The 27,514-nt window shown below is 46.4% G+C and overlaps 1 protein-coding gene across 1 annotated transcript in view; it reads right to left on the minus strand.

Moving 5' to 3' along the window:
• The window catches only part of LOC129869620 (phospholipid phosphatase-related protein type 1-like), a 117,734-nt gene that overhangs the window by 64,416 nt on the left and 25,804 nt on the right, over positions 1-27,514 (minus strand). Inside the window, exon 2 of the mRNA XM_055944194.1 lies at positions 4,406-4,656. Coding sequence (XP_055800169.1) covers positions 4,406-4,656 — 251 coding nt within the window. The remainder of the gene's footprint in view (positions 1-4,405; positions 4,657-27,514) is intronic.

Below are 27,514 nucleotides of genomic sequence, written 5' to 3' on the forward strand. Positions count from 1 at the left end.
GTCCTGGCTGTGTTCATGGGGGCGTGCCAGTGACTTAAGTGAAACTTTACACAGAAATACAATTTCTCTCACATTACATCATTACAAAATTTCACAAATAGTTGAATCTTTCCTCATTCATCCTGTACAGCAATTAGATGCAAGCCTCATAACTGAGGCTATTATATAAACAGCGTTATGGTAATGTGGCCGTATTGTCTCTCATGAGTTTCACAAAATTGTACCAAACGGACCAGTTCGTAGCTGGATTCTTCACCGATCTTTTATACCTTCTCCAGAACATACATGTTGTTCGGACCTCAAGTTCTGTGAGGTGGAAGAAATTCCTTTGTTCTCTCTATGAAAATTCACTCTGTCTCTATACTGTGGCCATGAGGAGATCATCTCCTCCAGGAATGTACGACCTGAGGTCGCAGCAGCCTGAGTGTAGGAGACAGAGGGGGATGGTGCTCGCTATACCCAAAGAGGGCAACGTCATGACAGTGGGTTGTGTCTGGGACAGAGTAATTGTTTTTGCAGGAAGGAATCTGGAGCGAGCAGAATGGGGACTTCAACATTTAAGGTCCAGACGAGACGGTCTCTCCTGCCTGCATTCAAACCAACCCTGTGTGATGTCGCTGATGAAATCAAACCAACCCGAGTGTGTGTGAGAGAAATAGAGAGAGAGAGACACAGCTGCATGGGAGCTCTCACATTTTTCAACATGTTTTTTACAAAAAGGATAGATTTGGAGTTATATAAACTTGGATTTTTCGTCAGGGACATATGCAGGATACTACCCTCCACAATATAACCTTCACTCCAGATCAAAACTCCAAACCTACAACCTAATTTTGACCAAAATTAACCGGAGACATTACTGCTTTTATTTTTCCCAGCTATACAAAGTGTGCTCTAGCAAACAAACAGCAGAGACCTGAGGACACCATCCAACCTGGAACTGAGGGAGTAGTGTTTGGTCTGATGCTATTTTGAAAGCCAAGAAGAAAAGTAAAATGAAAAATAAAATACATTACAGTGGTATATTTTACTTTACAGAGACTAAATGCTGAGTTAAGACTGCCAGGTTTGCTAGGACAGTCCAGATACAACAACAATTAGCACTGATGTGTGAAGTGAAATGTGTCGAGGCCTTTGGACCCAACAAGCGGCAGGAGTCTTTGAAACCCCCTCCTGCTGTTCAAAGATCATTCACTGGCATTTTCTACAAGAAATCTGCCTCCAGAAATAAAAGCTTCTCCCAAGTGGGTGTGACACCTACTCCCGTTGCCTGCTGCACTGCTGCTGGGATTCCAGCTGGGGATCTGAGAGCTTTCGCTCTCCTCCACCACACTCCCCCCTCTCTGCTGAACATTCACTCTCATCCACCACACTCTCCCCTCTCTCCTGAGCATCCACTCTCCTCCACCACACTCCCCCCTCTCTCCTGAGCATTCACTCTCCTCCACCACACTCCCCCCTCTCTCATGAGCGTCCACTCTCCTCCACCACACTCCTCAGCTTTCGCTCTCCTCCACCACACTCCCCCCTCTCTGCTGAACATTCACTCTCATCCACCACACTCTCCCCTCTCTCCTGAACATTCGCTCTCCTCCACCACACTCCCCCCTCTCTCCTGAACATTCACTCTCCTCCACCACACTCCTCCCTCTCTCCTGAGCATCCACTCTCCTCCACCACACTCCTCCCTCTCTCCTGAGCATTCACTCTCCTCCACCACACTCCCCCCTCTCTCATGAGCGTCCACTCTCCTCCACCACACTCCTCAGCATTCACTCTCCTCCACCACACTCCCCCTCTCTGCTGAACATTCACTCTCCTCCACCACACTCCTCCCTCTCTCCTGAGCATTCACTCTCCTCCACCACACTCCTCCCTCTCTCCTGAGCATTCACCCTCCTCCAGAACACTCCCCCCTCTCTCCTGAGCATTCACTCTCCTCCACCAGACTCCTCCCTCTCTCCTGAGCATTCACTCTCCTCCACCACACTCCCCCCTCGGGACCTATTTTCACAGAGCTCAGCAGAAGATCATGAGTCCCATTGGACAAATAAGTTGGATGATCTCCTTCTCAAGGGTGATAATCAGCTGGATGGTCCAGGCCACAATCTCCCTCTCATCAAGGTTAAACATCAGCTGGATGGTCCAGGCCACAATCTCCCTCTCATCAAGGTTAAACATCAGCTGGATGGTCCAGGCTACAATCTCCCTCTCATCAAGGTTAAACATCAGCTGGATGGTCCAGGCCACAATCTCCCTCTCATCAAGGTTAAACATCAGCTGGATGGTCCAGTCCACAATCTCCCTCTCATCAAGGTTAAACATCAGCTGGATGGTCCAGGCCACAATCTCCCTCTCATCAAGGTTAAACATCAGCTGGATGGTCCAGGCCACAATCTCCCTCTCATCAAGGTTAAACATCAGCTGGATGGTCCAGGCTACAATCTCCCTCTCATCAAGGTTAAACATCAGCTGGATGGTCCAGGCCACAATCTCCCTCTCATCAAGGTTAAACATCAGCTGGATGGTCCAGGCCACAATCTCCCTCTCATCAAGGTTAAACATCAGCTGGATGGTCCAGGCCACAATCTCCCTCTCATCAAGGTTAAACATCAGCTGGATGGTCCAGGCCACAATCTCCCTCTCATCAAGGTTAAACATCAGCTGGATGGTCCAGGCTACAATCTCCCTCTCATCAAGGTTAAACATCAGCTGGATGGTCCAGGCCACAATCTCCCTCTCATCAAGGTTAAACATCAGCTGGATGGTCCAGGCCACAATCTCCCTCTCATCAAGGTTAAACATCAGCTGGATGGTCCAGGCCACAATCTCCCTCTCATCAAGGTTAAACATCAGCTGGATGGTCCAGGCCACAATCTCCCTCTCATCAAGGTTAAACATCAGCTGGATGGTCCAGGCCACAATCTCCCTCTCATCAAGGTTAAACATCAGCTGGATGGTCCAGGCCACAATCTCCCTCTCATCAAGGTTAAACATCAGCTGGATGGTCCAGGCCACAATCTCCCTCTCATCAAGGTTAAACATCAGCTGGACGGTCCAGGCCACAATCTCCCTCTCATCAAGGTTAAACATCAGCTGGATGGTCCAGGCCACAATCTCCCTCTCATCAAGGTTAAACATCAGCTGGATGGTCCAGGCCACAATCTCCCTCTCATCAAGGTTAAACATCAGCTGGATGGTCCAGGCCACAATCTCCCTCTCATCAAGGTTAAACATCAGCTGGATGGTCCAGGCCACAATCTCCCTCTCATCAAGGTTAAACATCAGCTGGACGGTCCAGGCCACAATCTCCCTCTCATCAAGGTTAAACATCAGCTGGATGGTCCAGGCCACAATCTCCCTCTCATCAAGGTTAAACATCAGCTGGACAGGCCAGTCCACAATCTCCCTCTCATCAAGGTTAAACATCAGCTGGACAGGCCAGTCCACAATCTCCCTCTCATCAAGGTTAAACATCAGCTGGATGGTCCAGGCCACAATCTCCCTCTCATCAAGGTTAAACATCAGCTGGATGGTCCAGGCCACAATCTCCCTCTCATCAAGGTTAAACATCAGCTGGATGGTCCAGGCCACAATCTCCCTCTCATCAAGGTTAAACATCAGCTGGATGGTCCAGGCCACAATCTCCCTCTCATCAAGGTTAAACATCAGCTGGATGGTCCAGGCCACAATCTCCCTCTCATCAAGGTTAAACATCAGCTGGACGGTCCAGGCTACAATCTCCCTCTCATCAAGGTTAAACATCAGCTGGATGGTCCGCCACAATCTCCCTCTCATCAAGGTTAAACATCAGCTGGATGGTCCAGGCCACAATCTCCCTCTCATCAAGGTTAAACATCAGCTGGATGGTCCAGGCCACAATCTCCCTCTCATGTGATCACCGAGGAGGGTGATAATCCGCCATGTTCTATAGGAGGTGTAGAACATGTGATCACCGAGGAGGGTGATAATCCGCCATGTTCTATAGGAGGTGTAGATCATGTGATCACCGAGGAGGGACTGTTACCGACACTGATGACTACAACACGTTTTAGTTGCATAATGAGCTCTTTTACAATTGCATGATCCGCTTATTAGTTGTAATAACAATCCATTTATTAGTAGTAAATACTTGCTGTGATTAAGGGGATACTGTTTTATATCTTTACTTCAGTCAGAAGTTATAAATATATGTGTGCTTGTGAATTTGTATTCTTGTCTTGGCAGTTGCAACACCAGGGTGTGGTGAATAAATCTACCTTGAGTTTTCTCGGAGTCTGTCTGGATTATTGTACCAGAATTTAGAACCTAACACCATCATCACCCTCTTCATCATCATCATCAACAACACAGGGACAGCCAGTGTCAGCAGCTTCATCATAGAGACCGCTGCAGTAAAACTCACCGTGACATAGACAGCGGAGTAGACGCTGAGCGAGGCGTCTTTGGAAGGGAAAGAGCGTCGAGCGTTCTCCACGACGGCCGGGCTGCCGGTACAGATGTTACCGTTGGAGATGAACTGGTGGTTGAAGCGACACTCGGTGCCGGTGTAGTTGGGCTTACACACAGACAGGAAGTACGGCGCCAGGTTACCGGTCACTACCTGGCCAGCATTCACAAAGATGTCTGTGGCAAACAGGCCGAATGCAAACACACCTGCAGGGGAAGACAGAGAGACTTGGTTGGCAAAAAGGCTGAGCGCAAACAGACCTGGGGGGGAGGGAGAGAGGGAGAGGGAGAGGGAGAGAGACAGAGACTTGGTTGGCAAACAGGCTAAGCGCAAAAAGACCTGGGGGGGGGGGAGAGGGAGAGGGAGAGGGGGAGAGAGAGAGAGAGAGAGACTTGATTGGCAAACAGGCTGAGCTCAAATACACCTGCAGGTAGAGTCAACCAGCCCAGAGTTGGCAGGGGACAAGCAACCATCTGGGTTTGCAGAGAATGAGACACAGGCTCCATGAGGCCCCATCAGAGAACTAAACCCCTAGACCTTCCAGCACAGAAGGCTGCATCCCAAATTATACCATATTCCTGTTATAGTGCACTACTTTTCATCAGAGCTCGTAGAGGGTCCATAGGGCTCTGGTCAAAAGTAGTGCACTATATAGGGAATATAATGTAATTTGGGACAAAAAGAAAGACAAAACGGAGGGTTTAGCTCCAGACTATAATTCCACTGGGTCCCTGATGAAGTCAATATGTACACATGAGGAATTACATTATACTACCATTAGCAACAAGAGACTATTAAACACTGAGGAGAACCTGCCTGTGTTCCAAGAGACTATTAAACACTGAAGAGAACCTGCCTGTGTTCCAAGAGACTATTAAACACTGAGGAGAACCTGCCTGTGTTCCAAGAGACTATTAAACACTGAGGAGAACCTGCCTGTGTTCCAAGAGACTATTAAACACTGAGGAGAACCTGCCTGTGTTCCAAGAGACTATTAAACACTGAGGAGAACCTGCCTGTGTTCCAAGAGACTATTAAACACTGAAGAGAACCTGCCTGTGTTCCAAGAGACTATTAAACACTGAAGAGAACCTGCCTGTGTTCCAAGAGACTATTAAACACTGAAGAGAACCTGCCTGTGTTCCAAGAGACTATTAAACACTGAGGAGAACCTGCCTGTGTTCCAAGAGACTATTAAACACTGAGGAGAACCTGCCTGTGTTCCAAGAGACTATTAAACACTGAGGAGAACCTGCCTGTGTTCCAAGAGACTATTAAACATTGAGGAGAACCTGCCTGTGTTCCAAGAGACTATTAAACACTGAAGAGAACCTGCCTGTGTTCCAAGAGACTATTAAACACTGAGGAGAACCTGCCTGTGTTCCAAGAGACTATTAAACACTGAGGAGAACCTGCCTGCGTTCCAAGAGACTATTAAACACTGAGGAGAACCTGCCTGTGTTCCAAGAGACTATTAAACACTGAGGAGAACCTGCCTGTGTTCCAAGAGACTATTAAACACTGAAGAGAACCTGCCTGTGTTCCAAGAGACTATTAAACACTGAGGAGAACCTGCCTGTGTTCCAAGAGACTATTAAACACTGAGGAGAACCTGCCTGTGTTCCAAGAGACTATTAAACACTGAGGAGAACCTGCCTGTGTTCCAAGAGACTATTAAACACTGAGGAGAACCTGCCTGTGTTCCAAGAGACTATTAAACACTGAGGAGAACCTGCCTGTGTTCCAAGAGACTATTAAACACTGAGGAGAACCTGCCTGTGTTCCAAGAGACTATTAAACACTGAGGAGAACCTGCCTGTGTTCCAAGAGACTATTAAACACTGAAGAGAACCTGCCTGTGTTCCAAGAGACTATTAAACACTGAGGAGAACCTGCCTGTGTTCCAAGAGACTATTAAACACTGAGGAGAACCTGCCTGTGTTCCAAGAGACTATTAAACACTGAGGAGAACCTGCCTGTGTTCCAAGAGACTATTAAACACTGAAGAGAACCTGCCTGTGTTCCAAGAGACTATTAAACACTGAAGAGAACCTGCCTGTGTTCCAAGAGACTATTAAACACTGAGGAGAACCTGCCTGTGTTCCAAGAGACTATTAAACACTGAAGAGAACCTGCCTGTGTTCCAAGAGACTATTAAACACTGAAGAGAACCTGCCTGTGTTCCAAGAGACTATTAAACACTGAGGAGAACCTGCCTGTGTTCCAAGAGACTATTAAACACTGAGGAGAACCTGACTGCGTTCCAAGAGACTATTAAACACTGAGGAGAACCTGCCTGTGTTCCAAGAGACTATTAAACACTGAGGAGAACCTGCCTGTGTTCCAAGAGACTATTAAACACTGAAGAGAACCTGCCTGTGTTCCAAGAGACTATTAAACACTGAGGAGAACCTGCCTGTGTTCCAAGAGACTATTAAACACTGAGGAGAACCTGCCTGTGTTCCAAGAGACTATTAAACACTGAGGAGAACCTGCCTGTGTTCCAAGAGACTATTAAACACTGAAGAGGACCTGCCTGTGTTCCAAGAGACTATTAAACACTGAGGAGAACCTGCCTGTGTTCCAAGAGACTATTAAACACTGAGGAGAACCTGCCTGTGTTCCAAGAGACTATTAAACACTGAGGAGAACCTGCCTGTGTTCCAAGAGACTATTAAACACTGAAGAGAACCTGCCTGTGTTCCAAGAGACTATTAAACACTGAAGAGAACCTGCCTGTGTTCCAAGAGACTATTAAACACTGAGGAGAACCTGCCTGTGTTCCAAGAGACTATTAAACACTGAAGAGAACCTGCCTGTGTTCCAAGAGACTATTAAACACTGAAGAGAACCTGCCTGTGTTCCAAGAGACTATTAAACACTGAGGAGAACCTGCCTGTGTTCCAAGAGACTATTAAACACTGAGGAGAACCTGACTGCGTTCCAAGAGACTATTAAACACTGAGGAGAACCTGCCTGTGTTCCAAGAGACTATTAAACACTGAGGAGAACCTGCCTGTGTTCCAAGAGACTATTAAACACTGAAGAGAACCTGCCTGTGTTCCAAGAGACTATTAAACACTGAGGAGAACCTGCCTGTGTTCCAAGAGACTATTAAACACTGAGGAGAACCTGCCTGTGTTCCAAGAGACTATTAAACACTGAGGAGAACCTGCCTGTGTTCCAAGAGACTATTAAACACTGAGGAGAACCTGCCTGTGTTCCAAGAGACTATTAAACACTGAGGAGAACCTGCCTGCGTCCCAAGAGACTATTAAACACTGAGGAGAACCTGCCTGTGTTCCAAGAGACTATTAAACACTGAGGAGAACCTGCCTGTGTTCCAAGAGACTATTAAACACTGAGGAGAACCGGCCTGTGTTCCAAGAGACTATTAAACACTGAGGAGAACCTGCCTGTGTTCCAAGAGACTATTAAACACTGAAGACAACCTGCTTGTGTTCCAAGAGACTATTAAACACTGAGGAGAACCTGCCTGTGTTCCAAGAGACTATTAAACACTGAAGAGAACCTGCCTGTGTTCCAAGAGACTATTAAACACTGAGGAGAACCTGCCTGTGTTCCAAGAGACTATTAAACACTGAGGAGAACCTGCCTGTGTTCCAAGAGACTATTAAACACTGAAGAGAACCTGCCTGTGTTCCAAGAGACTATTAAACACTGAAGAGAACCTGCCTGTGTTCCAAAAGACTATTAAACACTGAGGAGAACCTGCCTGTGTTCCAAAAGACTATTAAACACTGAGGAGAACCTGCCTGTGTTCCAAGAGACTATTAAACACTGAAGAGAACCTGCCTGTGTTCCAAAAGACTATTAAACACTGAGGAGAACATGTCTGTGTTCCAAGAGACTATTAAACACTGAAGAGAACCTGCCTGTGTTCCAAGAGACTATTAAACACTGAGGAGAACCTGCCTGTGTTCCAAGAGACTATTAAACACTGAGGAGAACCTGCCTGTGTTCCAAGAGACTATTAAACACTGAGGAGAACCTGCGTGTGTTCCAAGAAACTATTAAACACTGAGGAGAACCTGCCTGTGTTCCAAGAGACTATTAAACACTGAAGAGAACCTGCCTGTGTTCCAAGAGACTATTAAACACTGAGGAGAACCTGCCTGTGTTCCAAGAGACTATTAAACACTGAGGAGAACCTGCCTGTGTTCCAAGAGACTATTAAACACTGAGGAGAACCTGCCTGTGTTCCAAGAGACTATTAAACACTGAAGAGAACCTGCCTGTGTTCCAAGAGACTATTAAACACTGAGGAGAACCTGCCTGTGTTCCAAGAGACTATTAAACACTGAAGAGAACCTGCCTGTGTTCCAAGAGACTACTAAGCACCCTTTACACGCTCAAATAGCTGACCAATCAGCATGTTACCAACCCTTAGTAAACTTCTGGAAAAAATGGTGTTTGACCAGATACAATGCTATTTCACAGTAAACAAATTGACAACAGAAATTGACAACATGCCACTGACTTTGAGAGAAGCCAGTGTCTATGATGTATGCGGATGACTCAACACTACACACGTCAGCTACTAGAGTGACTGAAATGACTGCAACACTAAACAAAGAGTTGCAGTTAGTTTCAGAGTGGGTGGCAAGGAATACGTTAGCCCTAAATATTTCCAAAACTAAAAGCATTGTCTTTGGAACAAAACACTCACTAAACCCTAAACCTCAACTAAATCTACTAATAAATCATGTGTAAATTGAGCAAGTTGAGGTGACTAAACTGTTTGGAGTAACCCTAGATTGTAAACTGTCATGGTCAAAACATATTGATGCAGTAGTAGTTAAAATGGGGAGAAGTCTGTCCATAATAAAGCACTACTCTGCCTTCTTAACAACACTATCAGCAAGGCAGGTCCTACAGGCCCTAGTTTCTACCTTCTTAACAAGACTATCAACAAGGCAGGTCCTACAGGCCCTAGTTTCTACCTTCTTAACAAGACTATCAACAAGGCAGGTCCTACAGGCCCTAGTTTCTACCTTCTTAACAACACTATCAACAAGGCAGGTCCTACAGGCCCTAGTTTCTACCTTCTTAACAATACTATCAACAAGGCAGGTCCTACAGGCCCTAGTTTCTACCTTCTTAACAACACTATCAACAAGGCAGGTCCTACAGGCCCTAGTTTCTACCTTCTTAACAACACTATCAACAAGGCAGGTCCTACAGGCCCTAGTTTCTACCTTCTTAACAACACTATCAACAAGGCAGGTCCTACAGGCCCTAGTTTCTACCTTCTTAACAAGACCATCAACAAGGCAGGTCCTACAGGCCCTAGTTTCTACCTTCTTAACAACACTATCAACAAGGCAGGTCCTACAGGCCCTAGTTTCTACCTTCTTAACAACACTATCAACAAGGCAGGTCCTACAGGCCATAGTTTTGTCACACCTTGACCACTGTTCAGGTGCCACAAAAAGGTGCCACAAAAATTGGCTCAGAACAGGGCAGCACGGCTGGCCCTTGGATGTACACAGAGAGCTAATATTAATAATATGCATGTCAATCTCTCCTGGCTGAAAGTGGAGGAGAGATTGACTTCATCACTACTTTTATTTATGAGAGGTATTGACATGTTGAAAGCACCAAGCTGTCTGTCTAAACTACTGGCACACAGCTCGGACACCCATGCATACCCCACAAGAAATGCCACAAGAGGTCTCTTCACAGTCCCCAAGTCCAGAACAGACTATGTGAGGTGCACAGTACTACATAGAGCCATGACTACATGGAACTCTATTCCACATCAAGTAACAGATGCAGCAGTAGAATCAGATTTAAAAAACAAATAAAAAAACACCTTATGGAACAGCGGGGACTGTGAAGAGACACAAAGATTGGCACACACACACACACACACACACACACACACACACACACACACACACACACACACACACACACACACACACACACACACACACACACACACACACACACACACACACACACACACACACACACACACACACACACACACACACATACACGATAACATATGCACTATACATACAGATGGATTTAGTACTGTAGATATGTGGTAGTGGTGGAGTAGGGGCCTGAGGGCACACCATGTTTTGTGAAATCTGTGAATGTTTTGTAATGTTTTAAAATTGTATAAACTGCCTTACGCTTCGAACACACCGACTGCGTCATTGCGTTTCGATACACCAGAAGTACATTCATTTCCAATGGAACGCTGCATTTGCCTTGCAGCATTGCGTTGCAGAGGCAGTTGCAGTGCGTTCTGTGTGGTGCATACGTTCGATAAATCGAACGTATGCATCAAATTGTATGAGTGGACTTGACAGAAAGTAGCAAAATATGAATGTAGATTTTTTTTTGCACACACATTCAGTAAAAATTTGTGATTACATAAAAACAGTTTGATTGCATATTTTCTTTACATTTTTTATACATTTATTTGCCAAGTATATTATTTATTCGATGACATCCTCAAATTAATTGTGAGAGCCTATAATATAATTTCCCTCCAAAATGCAGTTTTGGAGCGAAATGAAATAATAAATAGTAAAGATAGGCAGAGTAGGCTCTTTCAACAATGAGACCAACGACCACCTCATTGGCTAGGTTAGCAAGCTAGGTTAGCTAGCTAACGCTAACTAGCCACATCTAGCACAAGCTCACTACTAAACTGACCTGGCAATCCTACTATCGTGGACACTTGTCTCCAAGCAGTATTTTGTGTGTTTATGTCCCTGTAGCTGTCAGCAGTTGTGTCAAAAAGACACGGTTTTGAAGATACTGCGAAAATTATTCTCTCCTCCATGTGTCCAACCGCATGCGACCATTTGCAAAAGGTACCTGCATCAGTATAGTTGCCTAGCTGCGCAAAATGTTATGCAGCAGTGATGAAATGACGCAGTCGGTGTGTTCGAAGCGTTAATTTTGCTGGATCCCAGGAAGAGTAGCTGCTGCTTTGGCAGGAATTAATGGGGATCCATAATAAACCCCAGGAAGAGTAGCTGCTGCCTTGGCAGGTACTAATGGGGATCCATAACAAACCCCAGGAAGAGTAGCTGCTGCCTTGGCAGGTAATAATGGGGATCCATAATAAACCCCAGGAAGAGTAGCTGCTGCTTTGGCAGGAACTAATGGGGATCCATAATAAACCCCAGGAAGAGTAGCTGCTGCCTTGGCAGGAACTAGTGGGGATTCATAATAAACCCCAGGAAGAGTAGCTGCTGCTTTGACAGGAACTAATGGGGATCTATAATAAACCCCAGGAAGAGTAGCTGCTGCCTTGGCAGGAACTAGTGGGGATTCATAATAAACCCCAGGAAGAGTAGCTGCTGCTTTGACAAGAACTAATGGGGATCCATAATAAATACAAATAGAAACACTGAAAAGTGGCACCCTATTCCCTCTCTTTTGACCATAAGGCCGGGGTCCATAATTACAATCAGCAGCCTATTTTACCTTGAGGGGATGGTCAGGGCGGATGTTGCTACAAATGAACCGCAATAATCCCAAACAGATTCAGCATTTGACAAAAACTGAATTTTTGTCATACCTTGATTACATTGGGATACGATCACGTCTCTCTCTTAATGCGTGGGAATACTTGGGAACAGATGTATAATTTTCATTGTTGGACATAAAATAAAGTGAAATCACCAGGAAATCAGTTCAAAATTATTATAATTTAGGATATCTATTTATATAAAAAAAAATCTTCTATTTTTAGGAAAGCTGCAGGAAGGATGCCAGCTGGGATGTACAGTGCAAAAGGTATTCACCCCCCTTGGCATTCATCTTATTTTGTAACATTACAAGCTGTAATGGATTTTTATTTGGATTTCATGTAATGGACATACACAAAATAGTCCAAATTGGTGAAGTAAAATAAATAAAAAAATACTTGTTTCAAAAGATTCCAATATAATTTTAACGTAAAAGTGATGTGTGAATATGTATTCACCCCCCTTGGCTATGAAGCCCCTAAAAAAGATCCGGTGCAACCAATTACCTCCAGAAGTCACATGATTAATTAAGTAAAGTCCCCCAGTGTGCAATCTAAGTGTCGCATGATCTGTCACATGATCTCAGTATATATACACCTGTTCTGAAAGGCCCCAGAGTCTGCAACACCACTAAGCAAGGGGCACCATGAAGACCAAGGAGCTCTCCAAACAGGTCAGGGACAAAGTTGTGGAGAAGTACAGATCAGGGTTGGGTTATAAAAAAATATCTGAAACTTTGAACATTCCACGGAGCACCAATAAATCCATGATTAAGAAATTGGAAAGAATATGGTACCACAACAAACCTGCCAAGAGAGGGCCACCCACCAAAACTCACAGACCAGGCAAGGAGGGCATTAATCAGAGAGGCAACAAAGAGACCAAAGATAACCCTGAAGGAGCTGCAAAACTCCACAGCAGAGATTGGAGTATCTGTCCATAAGACCACTTTAAGCCGTACACTCCACAGAGCTGGCCTTACGGAAGAGTGGCCAGAAAAAAGCCATTGCTTAAAGAAAAAAATTTGCAAACACGTTTGGTGTTAACCAAAAGACGTGTGGGAGACTCCTCAAACATATGGAAGAAGGTACTCTGGTCAGATGAGACAAAAATTGAGCTTTTTGGCCATCAAGGAAAACGCTATGTCTGGCGCAAACCCAACACCTATCATCACCCCAAGGACACCATATTTTTCCATCGGCAGGGACTGGGAAACTGGTCAGAATTGAAGGAATGATGGATGACTCTAAATACAGGGAAATTCTTGAGGGAAACCTGTTTCAGTCTTCCAGAGATTTGAGACTGGGACGGAGGTTCACCTTCCAGCAGGACAATGACCCTAAGCATAGTGCTAAAGCAACACTCAAGTGGTTTAAGGGGAAACATTTAAATGTCTTGGAATGGCCTAGTCAAAGCCCAGACCTCAATCCAATTGAGAATGGTATGACCTCTTAAGGATCGGCCCCTTTTTTTAAATGTTCTCCTAAAATGACATACCCAAATCTAACTGCCTGTAGCTCAGGACCTGATGCAAGGATATGCATATTATTGATACCATTTGAAAGGAAACACTTTGAAGTTTGTGGAAATGTGAAAGGAATGTAGGAGAATATAACACATTAGCACTGGTAAAAGATAATACCAGTGAAAAAAACAACCGTTGTTTGGTATTTTTTTTGTACCATCATCTTTGAAATGGAAGAGAAAGGCCATAATGTATTATTCCGGCCCAGGTGCAATTTAGGTATTGGCCACAAGATGGCAGCAGTGTATGTGCAACGTTTTAGTGTGATCCAATGAAAAATTGCATTTCTGTTCAAAATGTTGTATCAAGACTGCCCAAATGTGCCTAATTTGTTTATTAATAACTTTTCATGTTCAAAACTGTGCATTCTCCTCAAATAATAGCATGGTATGCTTTCACTGTAATAGCTACTGTAAATTGGACAGTGCAGTTAGATTAACAAGAATTTAAGCTTTCTGCCAATATCAGATGTGTCTATGTCCTGGGAAACGTTCTTGTTACTTACAACCTCATGCTAATCGCATTAGCCTACGTTAGCTCAACCGTCCCACAGTGGACACACCAATCCTCATAAAGATTGCTGTACACCAGCAGGAACCCATCCAACTTGAAGGAGCTGGAGCAGTTTTGCCTTGAAGAATGGGCAAAAATCCCAGTGGCTAGATGTGCCAAGCTTATAGAGACATACCCCAAGGGACTTGCAACTGTAATTGCGGCAAAATGTGGCTCTACAAAGTATTGACTTTGGGGGGGTGAATAGTTATGCACGCTCAAGTTTTTTTTTCTTCTTATTTCTTGTTTGTTTCACAATACAAAATATTTGGCGTCTTCAAAGTGGTAGGTATGTTGTGTAAATCAAATGATACAAACCCCCCCAAAAATCAATTTTAATTCCAGGTTGTAAGGCAACAAAATAGGAAAAATGCCAAGGGGGTTGAATACTTTCGCAAGTCAATGCAGGTCCCCTAAAGTAGTGAATGAATAGCCCTTTTGATCCTGACCTGCATGGTAAACTGTGATCCTGACCTGCATGGTAAACTGTGATTCTGACCTGCATGGTAAACTGTGACCCTGACCTGCATGGTAAACTGTGATCCTGACCTGCATGGTAAACTGTGATCCTGACCTGCATGGTAAACTGTGATTCTGACCTGCATGGTAAAACTGTGATTCTGACCTGCATGGTAAACTGTGATCCTGACCTGCATGGTAAACTATAATCCTGACCTGCATGGTAAACTGTGATCCTGACCTGCATGGTAAACTGTGATCCTGACCTGCATGGTAAACTGTGATCCTGACCTGCATGGTAAACTGTGACCCTGACCTGTATGGTAAACTGTGATCCTGACCTGCCTGGTAAACTGTGATCCTGACCTGCATGGTAAACTATAATCCTGACCTGCATGGTAAACTATAATCCTGACCTGCCTGGTAAACTGTGATCCTGACCTGCATGGTAAACTATAATCCTGACCTGCATGGTAAACTGTGATTCTGACCTGTATGGTAAACTGTGATCCTGACCTGCATGGTAAACTGTGATTCTGACCTGCATGGTAAACTGTGATCCTGACCTGCATGGTAAACTGTGATCCTGACCTGCATGGTAAACTGTGATCCTGACCTGCATGGTAAACTGTGATCCTGACCTGCATGGTAAACTGTGATCCTGACCTGCATGGTAAACTGTGATCCTGACCTGCATGGTAAACTGTGACCCTGACCTGTATGGTAAACTGTGATCCTGACCTGCATGGTAAACTGTGATCCTGACCTGCATGGTAAACTATGATTCTGACCTGCATGGTAAACTGTGATCCTGACCTGCATGGAAAACTGTGATCCTGACCTGCATGGTAAACTATAATCCTGACCTGCCTGGTAAACTGTGATCCTGACCTGCATGGTAAACTATAATCCTGACCTGCCTGGTAAACTGTGATCCTGACCTGCATGGTAAACTGTGATTCTGACCTGTATGGTAAACTGTGATCCTGACCTGCATGGTAAACTATAATCCTGACCTGCCTGGTAAACTGTGATCCTGACCTGCATGGTAAACTATAATCCTGACCTGCCTGGTAAACTGTGATCCTGACCTGCATGGTAAACTGTGATCCTGACCTGCATGGTAAACTGTGATCCTGACCTGCATGGTAAACTGTGATCCTGACCTGCATGGTAAACTGTGATCCTGACCTGCATGGTAAACTATAATCCTGACCTGCATGGTAAACTGTGATTCTGACCTGCATGGTAAACTGTGATCCTGACCTGCATGGTAAACTGTGATTCTGACCTGCATGGTAAACTGTGATCCTGACCTGCATGGTAAACTGTGATTCTGACCTGCATGGTAAACTGTGATTCTGACCTGCATGGTAAACTGTGATCCTGACCTGCATGGTAAACTGTGATCCTGACCTGCCTGGTAAACTGTGATCCTGACCTGCATGGTAAACTATAATCCTGACCTGCATGGTAAACTGTGATTCTGACCTGCATGGTAAACTGTGATCCTGACCTGCATGGTAAACTGTGATTCTGACCTGCATGGTAAACTATAATCCTGACCTGGTAAACTGTGATCCTGACCTGCATGGTAAACTATAATCCTGACCTGCATGGTAAACTGTGATCCTGGCCTGCATGGTAAACTGTGATCCTGACCTGCATGGTAAACTGTGATCCTGACCTGCATGGTAAAATGTGATCCTGACCTGCATGGTAAACTGTGATCCTGACCTGCATGGTAAACTGTGATCCTGACCTGCATGGTAAACTGTGATCCTGACCTGCATGGTAAACTGTGATTCTGACCTGTATGGTAAACTGTGATCCTGACCTGCATGGTAAACTGTGACCCTGACCTGCATGGTAAACTGTGATTCTGACCTGTATGGTAAACTGTGATTCTGACCTGTATGGTAAACTGTGATTCTGACCTGCATGGTAAACTGTGATTCTGACCTGCATGGTAAACTGTGATTCTGACCTGCATGGTAAACTGTGATCCTGACCTGCATGGTAAACTGTGATCCTGACCTGCATGGTAAACTGTGATCCTGACCTGCATGGTAAACTGTGATCCTGAGCTGCATGGTAAACTGTGATCCTGACCTGCATGGTAAACTGTGATCCTGACCTGCATGGTAAACTGTGATCCTGACCTGCATGGTAAACTGTGATCCTGACCTGCATGGTAAACTGTGATTCTGACCTGCATGGTAAACTATAATCCTGACCTGGTAAACTGTGATCCTGACCTGCATGGTAAACTATAATCCTGACCTGCATGGTAAACTGTGATCCTGACCTGCATGGTAAACTATAATCCTGACCTGCATGGTAAACTATAATCCTGACCTGCATGGTAAACTGTGATCCTGACCTGCATGGTAAACTGTGATCCTGACCTGCATGGTAAACTGTGATCCTGACCTGCATGGTAAACTGTGATCCTGACCTGCATGGTAAACTGTGATCCTGACTTGCATGGTAAACTGTGATTCTGACCTGCATGGTAAACTGTGATCCTGACCTGCATGGTAAACTGTGATTCTGACCTGCATGGTAAACTGTGATCCTGACCTGCATGGTAAACTATAATCCTGACCTGCATGGTAAACTATAATCCTGACCTGCATGGTAAACTGTGATCCTGACCTGCATGGTAAACTGTGATCCTGACCTGCATGGTAAACTGTGATCCTGACCTGCATGATAAACTGTGATCCTGACCTGCATGGTAAACTGTGATCCTGACCTGCATGGTAAACTGTGATTCTGACCTGCATGGTAAACTATAATCCTGACCTGGTAAACTGTGATCCTGACCTGCATGGTAAACTATAATCCTGACCTGCATGGTAAACTGTGATCCTGACCTGCATGGTAAACTATAATCCTGACCTGCATGGTAAACTATAATCCTGACCTGCATGGTAAACTGTGATCCTGACCTGCATGGTAAACTGTGATCCTGACCTGCATGGTAAACTGTGATCCTGACCTGCATGGTAAACTGTGATCCTGACCTGCATGGTAAACTGTGATTCTGACCTGCATGGTAAACTGTGATCCTGACCTGCATGGTAAACTGTGATCCTGACCTGCATGGTAAACTGTGATCCTGACCTGCATGGTAAACTGTGATCCTGACCTGCATGGTAAACTGTGATCCTGACCTGCATGGTAAACTGTGATTCTGACCTGTATGGTAAACTGTGATCCTGACCTGCATGGTAAACTGTGATCCTGACCTGCAAGGTAAACTGTGATTCTGACCTGTATGGTAAACTGTGATCCTGACCTGCATGGTAAACTGTGATTCTGACCTGCATGGTAAACTGTGATCCTGACCTGCATGGTAAACTGTGATTCTGACCTGTATGGTAAACTGTGATTCTGACCTGCATGGTAAACTGTGATTCTGACCTGCATGGTAAACTGTGATTCTGACCTGCATGGTAAACTGTGATCCTGACCTGCATGGTAAACTGTGATCCTGACCTGCATGGTAAACTGTGATCCTGACCTGTATGGTAAACTGTGATTCTGACCTGCATGGTAAACTGTGATCCTGACCTGCATGGTAAACTGTGATCCTGACCTGCATGGTAAACTGTGATTCTGACCTGCATGGTAAACTGTGATTCTGACCTGCATGGTAAACTGTGATCCTGACCTGCATGGTAAACTGTGATTCTGACCTGTATGGTAAACTGTGATCCTGACCTGCATGGTAAACTGTGATCCTGACCTGCAAGGTAAACTGTGATTCTGACCTGTATGGGAAACTGTGATTCTGACCTGTATGGTAAACTGTGATTCTGACCTGCATGGTAAACTGTGATTCTGACCTGCATGGTAAACTGTGATTCTGACCTGCATGGTAAACTGTGATCCTGACCTGCATGGTAAACTGTGATCCTGACTTGCATGGTAAACTGTGATTCTGACCTGCATGGTAAACTGTGATCCTGACCTGCATGGTAAACTGTGATTCTGACCTGCATGGTAAACTGTGATCCTGACCTGCATGGTAAACTGTGATTCTGACCTGCATGGTAAACTGTGATTCTGACCTGCATGGTAAACTGTGATCCTGACCTGCATGGTAAACTGTGATCCTGACCTGCATGGTAAACTGTGATCCTGACCTGCATGGTAAACTGTAATCCTGACCTGCATGGTAAACTGTGATTCTGACCTGCATGGTAAACTATAATCCTGACCTGCATGGTAAACTGTGATCCTGACCTGCATGGTAAACTATAATCCTGACCTGCATGGTAAACTATAATCCTGACCTGCATGGTAAACTGTGATTCTGACCTGCATGGTAAACTGTGATCCTGACCTGCATGGTAAACTGTGATTCTGACCTGCATGGTAAACTGTGATTCTTACCTGCATGGTAAACTGTGATCCTGACCTGCATGGTAAACTGTGATCCTGACCTGCATGGTAAACTGTGGTCCTGACCTGCATGGTAAACTGTGATCCTGACCTGCATGGTAAACTGTGATCCTGACCTGCATGGTAAACTGTGATTCTGACCTGCATGGTAAACTGTGATTCTGACCTGCATGGTAAACTGTGATCCTGACCTGCATGGTAAACTGTGATTCTGACCTGCATGGTAAACTGTGATCCTGACCTGTATGGTAAACTGTGATCCTGACTTGCATGGTAAACTGTGATTCTGACCTGCATGGTAAACTGTGATCCTGTCCTGCATGGTAAACTGTGATCCTGACTTGCATGGTAAACTGTGATTCTGACCTGCATGGTAAACTGTGATTCTGACCTGCATGGTAAACTGTGATCCTGTCCTGCATGGTAAACTGTGATCCTGACCTGCATGGTAAACTATAATCCTGACCTGCATGGTAAACTGTGATTCTGACCTGCATGGTAAACTGTGATTCTGACCTGTATGGTAAACTGTGATCCTGACCTGCATGGTAAACTGTGATCCTGACCTGCATGGTAAACTGTGATCCTGACCTGCATGGTAAACTGTGATTCTGACCTACATTGTAAACTGTGATCCTGACCTGCATGGTAAACTGTGATCCTGACCTGCATGGTAAACTGTGATTCTGACCTACATGGTAAACTGTGATCCTGTCCTGCATGGTAAACTGTGATCCTGACCTGCATGGTAAACTGTGATCCTGACCTGCATGGTAAACTGTGATCCTGACCTGCATGGTAAACTGTGATTCTGACCTGCATGGTAAACTGTGATTCTGACCTGCATGGTAAACTGTGATCCTGACCTGCATGGTAAACTGTGATCCTGACCTGCATGGTAAACTGTGATCCTGACCTGCATGGTAAACTATAATCCTGACCTGTATGGTAAACTGTGATCCTGACCTGCATGGTAAACTGTGATCCTGACCTGCATGGTAAACTGTGATCCTGACCTGCATGGTAAACTGTGATCCTGACCTGCATGGTAAACTGTGATTCTGACCTGCATGGTAAACTATAATCCTGACCTGGTAAACTGTGATCCTGACCTGCATGGTAAACTATAATCCTGACCTGCATGGTAAACTGTGATCCTGACCTGCATGGTAAACTATAATCCTGACCTGCATGGTAAACTATAATCCTGACCTGCATGGTAAACTGTGATCCTGACCTGCATGGTAAACTGTGATCCTGACCTGCATGGTAAACTGTGATCCTGACCTGCATGGTAAACTGTGATCCTGACCTGCATGGTAAACTGTGATTCTGACCTGCATGGTAAACTGTGATCCTGACCTGCATGGTAAACTGTGATCCTGACCTGCATGGTAAACTGTGATCCTGACCTGTATGGTAAACTGTGATTCTGACCTGCATGGTAAACTGTGATCCTGACCTGCATGGTAAACTGTGATCCTGACCTGCATGGTAAACTGTGATTCTGACCTGCATGGTAAACTGTGATTCTGACCTGCATGGTAAACTGTGATCCTGACCTGCATGGTAAACTGTGATCCTGACCTGCATGGTAAACTGTGATCCTGACCTGCATGGTAAACTGTGATCCTGACCTGCATGGTAAACTGTGATCCTGACCTGCATGGTAAACTGTGATTCTGACCTGTATGGTAAACTGTGATCCTGACCTGCATGGTAAACTGTGATCCTGACCTGCAAGGTAAACTGTGATTCTGACCTGTATGGTAAACTGTGATCCTGACCTGCATGGTAAACTGTGATTCTGACCTGCATGGTAAACTGTGATCCTGACCTGCATGGTAAACTGTGATTCTGACCTGTATGGTAAACTGTGATTCTGACCTGCATGGTAAACTGTGATTCTGACCTGCATGGTAAACTGTGATTCTGACCTGCATGGTAAACTGTGATTCTGACCTGCATGGTAAACTGTGATCCTGACCTGCATGGTAAACTGTGATCCTGACCTGTATGGTAAACTGTGATTCTGACCTGCATGGTAAACTGTGATCCTGACCTGCATGGTAAACTGTGATCCTGACCTGCATGGTAAACTGTGATTCTGACCTGCATGGTAAACTGTGATTCTGACCTGCATGGTAAACTGTGATCCTGACCTGCATGGTAAACTGTGATTCTGACCTGTATGGTAAACTGTGATCCTGACCTGCATGGTAAACTGTGATCCTGACCTGCAAGGTAAACTGTGATTCTGACCTGTATGGTAAACTGTGATTCTGACCTGTATGGTAAACTGTGATTCTGACCTCCATGGTAAACTGTGATTCTGACCTGCATGGTAAACTGTGATTCTGACCTGCTGTCACGCCCTGGCCTTAGTATTCTTTGTTTTCTTTATTATTTTAGTTAGGTCAGGGTGTGACATGGGTATTTATGTGGGTTTTGTAGTGTCCAGGGTGATTGTAAGGTTTAGGGGGTTTATTTAGAGTAGTTGGGTTTATGTTTAGTATAGTTGTCTAGCAGTGTCTATGTTGTGTGTAGTTGTTCTAGGAAAGTCTATGGTTGCCTGAATGGGTTCCCAATTAGAGACAGCTGGTTTCTGTTGTCTCTGATTGGGAGCCATATTTAGGGTAGCCATAGGCTTTAGTTTGTTGTGGGGAATTGTCTATGTCTGAACGTTTGTAGCCTGTGTGTGTGTGTGTGTGTGTGTGTGTGTGTGTGTGTGTGTGTGTGTGTGTGTGTGTGTGTGTGTGTGTGTGTGTGTGTGTGTGTGTGTGTGTGTGTGTGTGTGTGTGTGTGTGTGTGTGTGTGTGTGTGCACTACGTTTATTAGCGTCACGGTTGTTTATTTGTTTTGTTAGTTTGTAAGTGTTTTGTTTCGTTTTGCCTTCTTCTATAATAAAAGGAAGATGGCTTATTTTCCACATGCTGCGTTTTGGTCCGTCTCTCCTCCACACGATCGTGACAGAATTCCCCACCACAACAGGATCAAGCAGCATGATCGGAACCAACAACAGCGGCAAAGTAAACAGGACTCATGGACATGGGAGGAGATCCTGGACGGCAAAGGACCCTGGACTCAGCCAGGGGAATATCGCCGTCCCAAAGCGGAGCTGGAGGCAGCGAAAGCGGAGAGGCGGTTTTATGAGGCAAAGGCAAGGCAGAGTGGCTGGAAGCCTGTGAGTAACACCCAAAAATTTCTTGGGGGGGGGATAAAGGGGAGTGTGGCGAAGCCGGGTTGGATACCTGAGCCAACTCCCCGGGCTTGCCGTGGAGTAAGAGGGCGTCGTACTGGTCAGACACCGTGTTATGCGGTAAAGCGCACGGTGTCCCCAGTACGCGTGCTTAGCCCAGTGCGGGCTATTCCACCTTGCCGCACTGGGAGGGCTAGGTTGGGCATCGAGCCGAGTGCCATGAAGCCGGCCCAACGTATCTGGTCTCCAGTACGTCTCCTCGGGCCGGCGTACATGGCACCAGCCTTACAGGTGGTGTCCCCGGTTCGCCTGCATAGCCCAGTGCGGGCTATTCCACCTCGCCGCACTGGCAGGGCTACGGGGACCATTCAACCTGGTGAGGTTGGGGAGGCTCGGTGCTCAAGAGCACGTGTCCTCCTTCACGGTCCGGTATATCCGGCGCCACCTTCCCACCCCAGCTCAGTACCACCAGTGCCTACACCACGCACCAGGCTTCCAGTGCATCTCCAGAGCCCTGTTCCTCCTCCACGCACTCTCCCTATGGTGCGTGTCTCCAGCCCAGTGCCTCCAGTTCCGGCACCACGCACCAAGCCTCCTGTGCGTCTCCAGAGCCCTGTACGCACTGTTCCTTCTCCCCGCACTCGCCCTGAGGTGCGTGCCCTCAGCCCGGTACCTCCAGTTCCGGTACCACGCACCAGGCCTAGAGTGCGCCACGAGAGTCCAGTGTGCCCTGTTGTTGTTCCCCGCACTAGCCTGAAGGTGCGTGTCCTTAGCCCGGTACCTCCTGTTCCGGTACCACGCACCAGGCCTATAGTGCGTCTCAGCCGGCCAGAGTCTGCCGTCTGCCCAGCGGCGCCTGAACTGCCCGTCTGCCCAGCGGCGCCTGAACTGCCCGTCTGCCCAGCGGCGCCTGAACTGCCCGTCTGCCCAGCGGCGCCTGAACTGCCCGTCTGCCCAGCGGCGCCTGAACTGCCCGTCTGCCCAGCGGCGCCTGAACTGCCCGTCTGCCCAGCGGCGCCTGAACTGCCCGTCTGCCATATGCCGTCTGAACTGTCCGTCTGCCATGAGCCTGCAAAGCCGCCCGTCTGCCATGAGCCTGCAAAGCCGCCCGTCTGCCATGAGCCTACAGAGCCGTCCGCCAGACAGGAGCCGCTAGAGCCGTCCGCCAGACAGGAGCCGCTAGAGCCTTCCGCCAGACCGGATCAGCCAGAGCCTTCCGCCAGACCGGATCAGCCAGAGCCTTCCGCCAGACCGGATCAGCCAGAGCCTTCCGCCAGACCGGATCAGCCAGAGCCTTCCGCCAGACCGGATCAGCCAGAGCCTTCCGCCAGACCGGATCAGCCAGAGCCTTCCGCCAGCCATGACCGTCCAGAGCCGTCAGCGAGCCATGACCGTCCAGAGCCGTCAGCGAGCCATGACCGTCCAGAGCCGTCAGCGAGCCATGACCGTCCAGAGCCGTCAGCGAGCCATGACCGTCCAGAGCCGTCAGCGAGCCATGACCGTCCAGAGCCGTCAGCGAGCCATGACCGTCCAGAGCCGTCAGCCAGCCATGACCGTCCAGAGCCGTCAACCAGCCAAGAGCGTCCAGAGCCAGCCAGCCAGGATCCGCCAGTCATTCTGGTGTTGCCCCTCGTTCTGGTGTTGCCCCTCGTTCTGGTGTTGCCCCTCATTCTGGTGTTGCCCCTCATTCCGGTGTTGCCCCTCATTCCGGTGCTGCTCCTTATCCTGGAGATGCCCCTTAATTTAGGTGGGGTTATTTGGAGGGTGGTCATTGTGGGGAGGCTACAGAAGCTGGGATTGACTATGGTGGGGTGGGGATCTCGCCCTGAGCCTGAGCCACCACCGTGGTCAGATGCCCACCCAGGCCCTCCCCTAGACTTTGTGCTGGTGCGCCCGGAGTTCGCACCTTAAGGGGGGGGGCTATGTCACGCCCTGGCCTTAGTATTCTTTGTTTTCTTTATTATTTTAGTTAGGTCAGGGTGTGACATGGGTATTTATGTGGGTTTTGTAGTGTCCAGGGTGATTGTAAGGTTTAGGGGGTTTATTTAGAGTAGTTGGGTTTATGTTTAGTATAGTTGTCTAGCAGTGTCTATGTTGTGTGTAGTTGTTCTAGGAAAGTCTATGGTTGCCTGAATGGGTTCCCAATTAGAGACAGCTGGTTTCTGTTGTCTCTGATTGGGAGCCATATTTAGGGTAGCCATAGGCTTTAGTTTGTTGTGGGGAATTGTCTATGTCTGAACGTTTGTAGCCTGTGTGTGTGTGTGTGTGTGTGTGTGTGTGTGTGTGTGTGTGTGTGTGTGTGTGTGTGTGTGTGTGTGTGTGTGTGTGTGTGTGTGTGTGTGTGTGTGTGTGTGTGTGTGTGTGTGTGTGTGTGCACTACGTTTATTAGCGTCACGGTTGTTTATTTGTTTTGTTAGTTTGTAAGTGTTTTGTTTCGTTTTGCCTTCTTCTATAATAAAAGGAAGATGGCTTATTTTCCACATGCTGCGTTTTGGTCCGTCTCTCCTCCACACGATCGTGACACCTGCATGGTAAACTGTGATTCTGACCTGCATGGTAAACTGTGACCCTGACCTGCATGGTAAACTGTGATCCTGACTTGCATGGTAAACTGTGATTCTGACCTGCATGGTAAACTGTGATCCTGACCTGCATGGTAAACTGTGATCCTGACCTGCATGGTAAACTGTGATCCTGACCTGCATGGTAAACTGTGATTCTGACCTGCATGGTAAACTGTGATTCTGACCTGCATGGTAAACTGTGATCCTGACCTGCATGGTAAACTGTGATCCTGACCTGCATGGTAAACTGTGATCCTGACCTGCATGGTAAACTGTGATCCTGACCTGCATGGTAAACTGTGATTCTGACCTGCATGGTAAACTATAATCCTGACCTGCATGGTAAACTGTGATCCTGACCTGCATGGTAAACTATAATCCTGACCTGCATGGTAAACTATAATCCTGACCTGCATGGTAAACTGTGATTCTGACCTGCATGGTAAACTGTGATCCTGACCTGCATGGTAAACTGTGATTCTGACCTGCATGGTAAACTGTGATTCTGACCTGCATGGTAAACTGTGATCCTGACCTGCATGGTAAACTGTGATCCTGACCTGCATGGTAAACTGTGGTCCTGACCTGCATGGTAAACTGTGATCCTGACCTGCATGGTAAACTGTGATCCTGACCTGCATGGTAAACTGTGATTCTGACCTGCATGGTAAACTGTGATTCTGACCTGCATGGTAAACTGTGATCCTGACCTGCATGGTAAACTGTGATTCTGACCTGCATGGTAAACTGTGATCCTGACCTGCATGGTAAACTGTGATCCTGACTTGCATGGTAAACTGTGATTCTGACCTGCATGGTAAACTGTGATCCTGTCCTGCATGTTAAACTGTGATCCTGACTTGCATGGTAAACTGTGATTCTGACCTGCATGGTAAACTGTGATTCTGACCTGCATGGTAAACTGTGATCCTGTCCTGCATGGTAAACTGTGATCCTGACCTGCATGGTAAACTATAATCCTGACCTGCATGGTAAACTGTGATTCTGACCTGCATGGTAAACTGTGATTCTGACCTGTATGGTAAACTGTGATCCTGACCTGCATGGTAAACTGTGATCCTGACCTGCATGGTAAACTGTGATCCTGACCTGCATGGTAAACTGTGATTCTGACCTACATTGTAAACTGTGATCCTGACCTGCATGGTAAACTGTGAACCTGACCTGCATGGTAAACTGTGATTCTGACCTACATGGTAAACTGTGATCCTGTCCTGCATGGTAAACTGTGATCCTGACCTGCATGGTAAACTGTGATCCTGACCTGCATGGTAAACTGTGATCCTGACCTGCATGGTAAACTGTGATTCTGACCTGCATGGTAAACTGTGATTCTGACCTGCATGGTAAACTGTGATCCTGACCTGCATGGTAAACTGTGATCCTGACCTGCATGGTAAACTGTGATCCTGACCTGCATGGTAAACTATAATCCTGACCTGTATGGTAAACTGTGATCCTGACCTGCATGGTAAACTGTGATCCTGACCTGCATGGTAAACTGTGATCCTGACCTGCATGGTAAACTGTGATCCTGACCTGCATGGTAAACTGTGATCCTGACCTGCATGGTAAACTGTGATCCTGACCTGCATGGTAAACTGTGATTCTGACCTGCATGTTAAACTGTGATCCTGACTTGCATGGTAAACTGTGATTCTGACCTGCATGGTAAACTGTGATTCTGACCTGCATGGTAAACTGTGATCCTGTCCTGCATGGTAAACTGTGATCCTGACCTGCATGGTAAACTATAATCCTGACCTGCATGGTAAACTGTGATTCTGACCTGCATGGTAAACTGTGATTCTGACCTGTATGGTAAACTGTGATCCTGACCTGCATGGTAAACTGTGATCCTGACCTGCATGGTAAACTGTGATCCTGACCTGCATGGTAAACTGTGATTCTGACCTACATTGTAAACTGTGATCCTGACCTGCATGGTAAACTGTGATCCTGACCTGCATGGTAAACTGTGATTCTGACCTACATGGTAAACTGTGATCCTGTCCTGCATGGTAAACTGTGATCCTGACCTGCATGGTAAACTGTGATCCTGACCTGCATGGTAAACTGTGATCCTGACCTGCATGGTAAACTGTGATTCTGACCTGCATGGTAAACTGTGATTCTGACCTGCATGGTAAACTGTGATCCTGACCTGCATGGTAAACTGTGATCCTGACCTGCATGGTAAACTATAATCCTGACCTGTATGGTAAACTGTGATCCTGACCTGCATGGTAAACTGTGATCCTGACCTGCATGGTAAACTGTGATCCTGACCTGCATGGTAAACTGTGATCCTGACCTGCATGGTAAACTGTGATCCTGACCTGCATGGTAAACTGTGATCCTGACCTGCATGGTAAACTGTGATTCTGACCTGCATGGTAAACTGTGATCCTGACCTGCATGGTAAACTGTGATCCTGACCTGCATGGTAAACTGTGATCCTGACCTGCATGGTAAACTGTGATCCTGACCTGCATGGTAAACTGTGATTCTGACCTGCATGGTAAACTGTGATCCTGACCTGCATGGTAAACTGTGATCCTGACCTGCATGGTAAACTGTGATCCTGACCTGCATGGTAAACTGTGATCCTGTCCTGCATGGTAAACTGTGATCCTGACCTGCATGGTAAACTGTGATTCTGACCTGCATGGTAAACTGTGATTCTGACCTGCATGGTAAACTGTGATCCTGACCTGCATGGTAAACTGTGATCCTGACTTGCATGGTAAACTGTGATTCTGACCTGCATGGTAAACTGTGATCCTGACCTGCATGGTAAACTGTGATTCT

The sequence above is a fragment of the Salvelinus fontinalis genome, chromosome 2 (genome assembly GCF_029448725.1).
Source record: "Salvelinus fontinalis isolate EN_2023a chromosome 2, ASM2944872v1, whole genome shotgun sequence".
Taxonomy (NCBI): Eukaryota; Metazoa; Chordata; class Actinopteri; order Salmoniformes; family Salmonidae; genus Salvelinus; species Salvelinus fontinalis.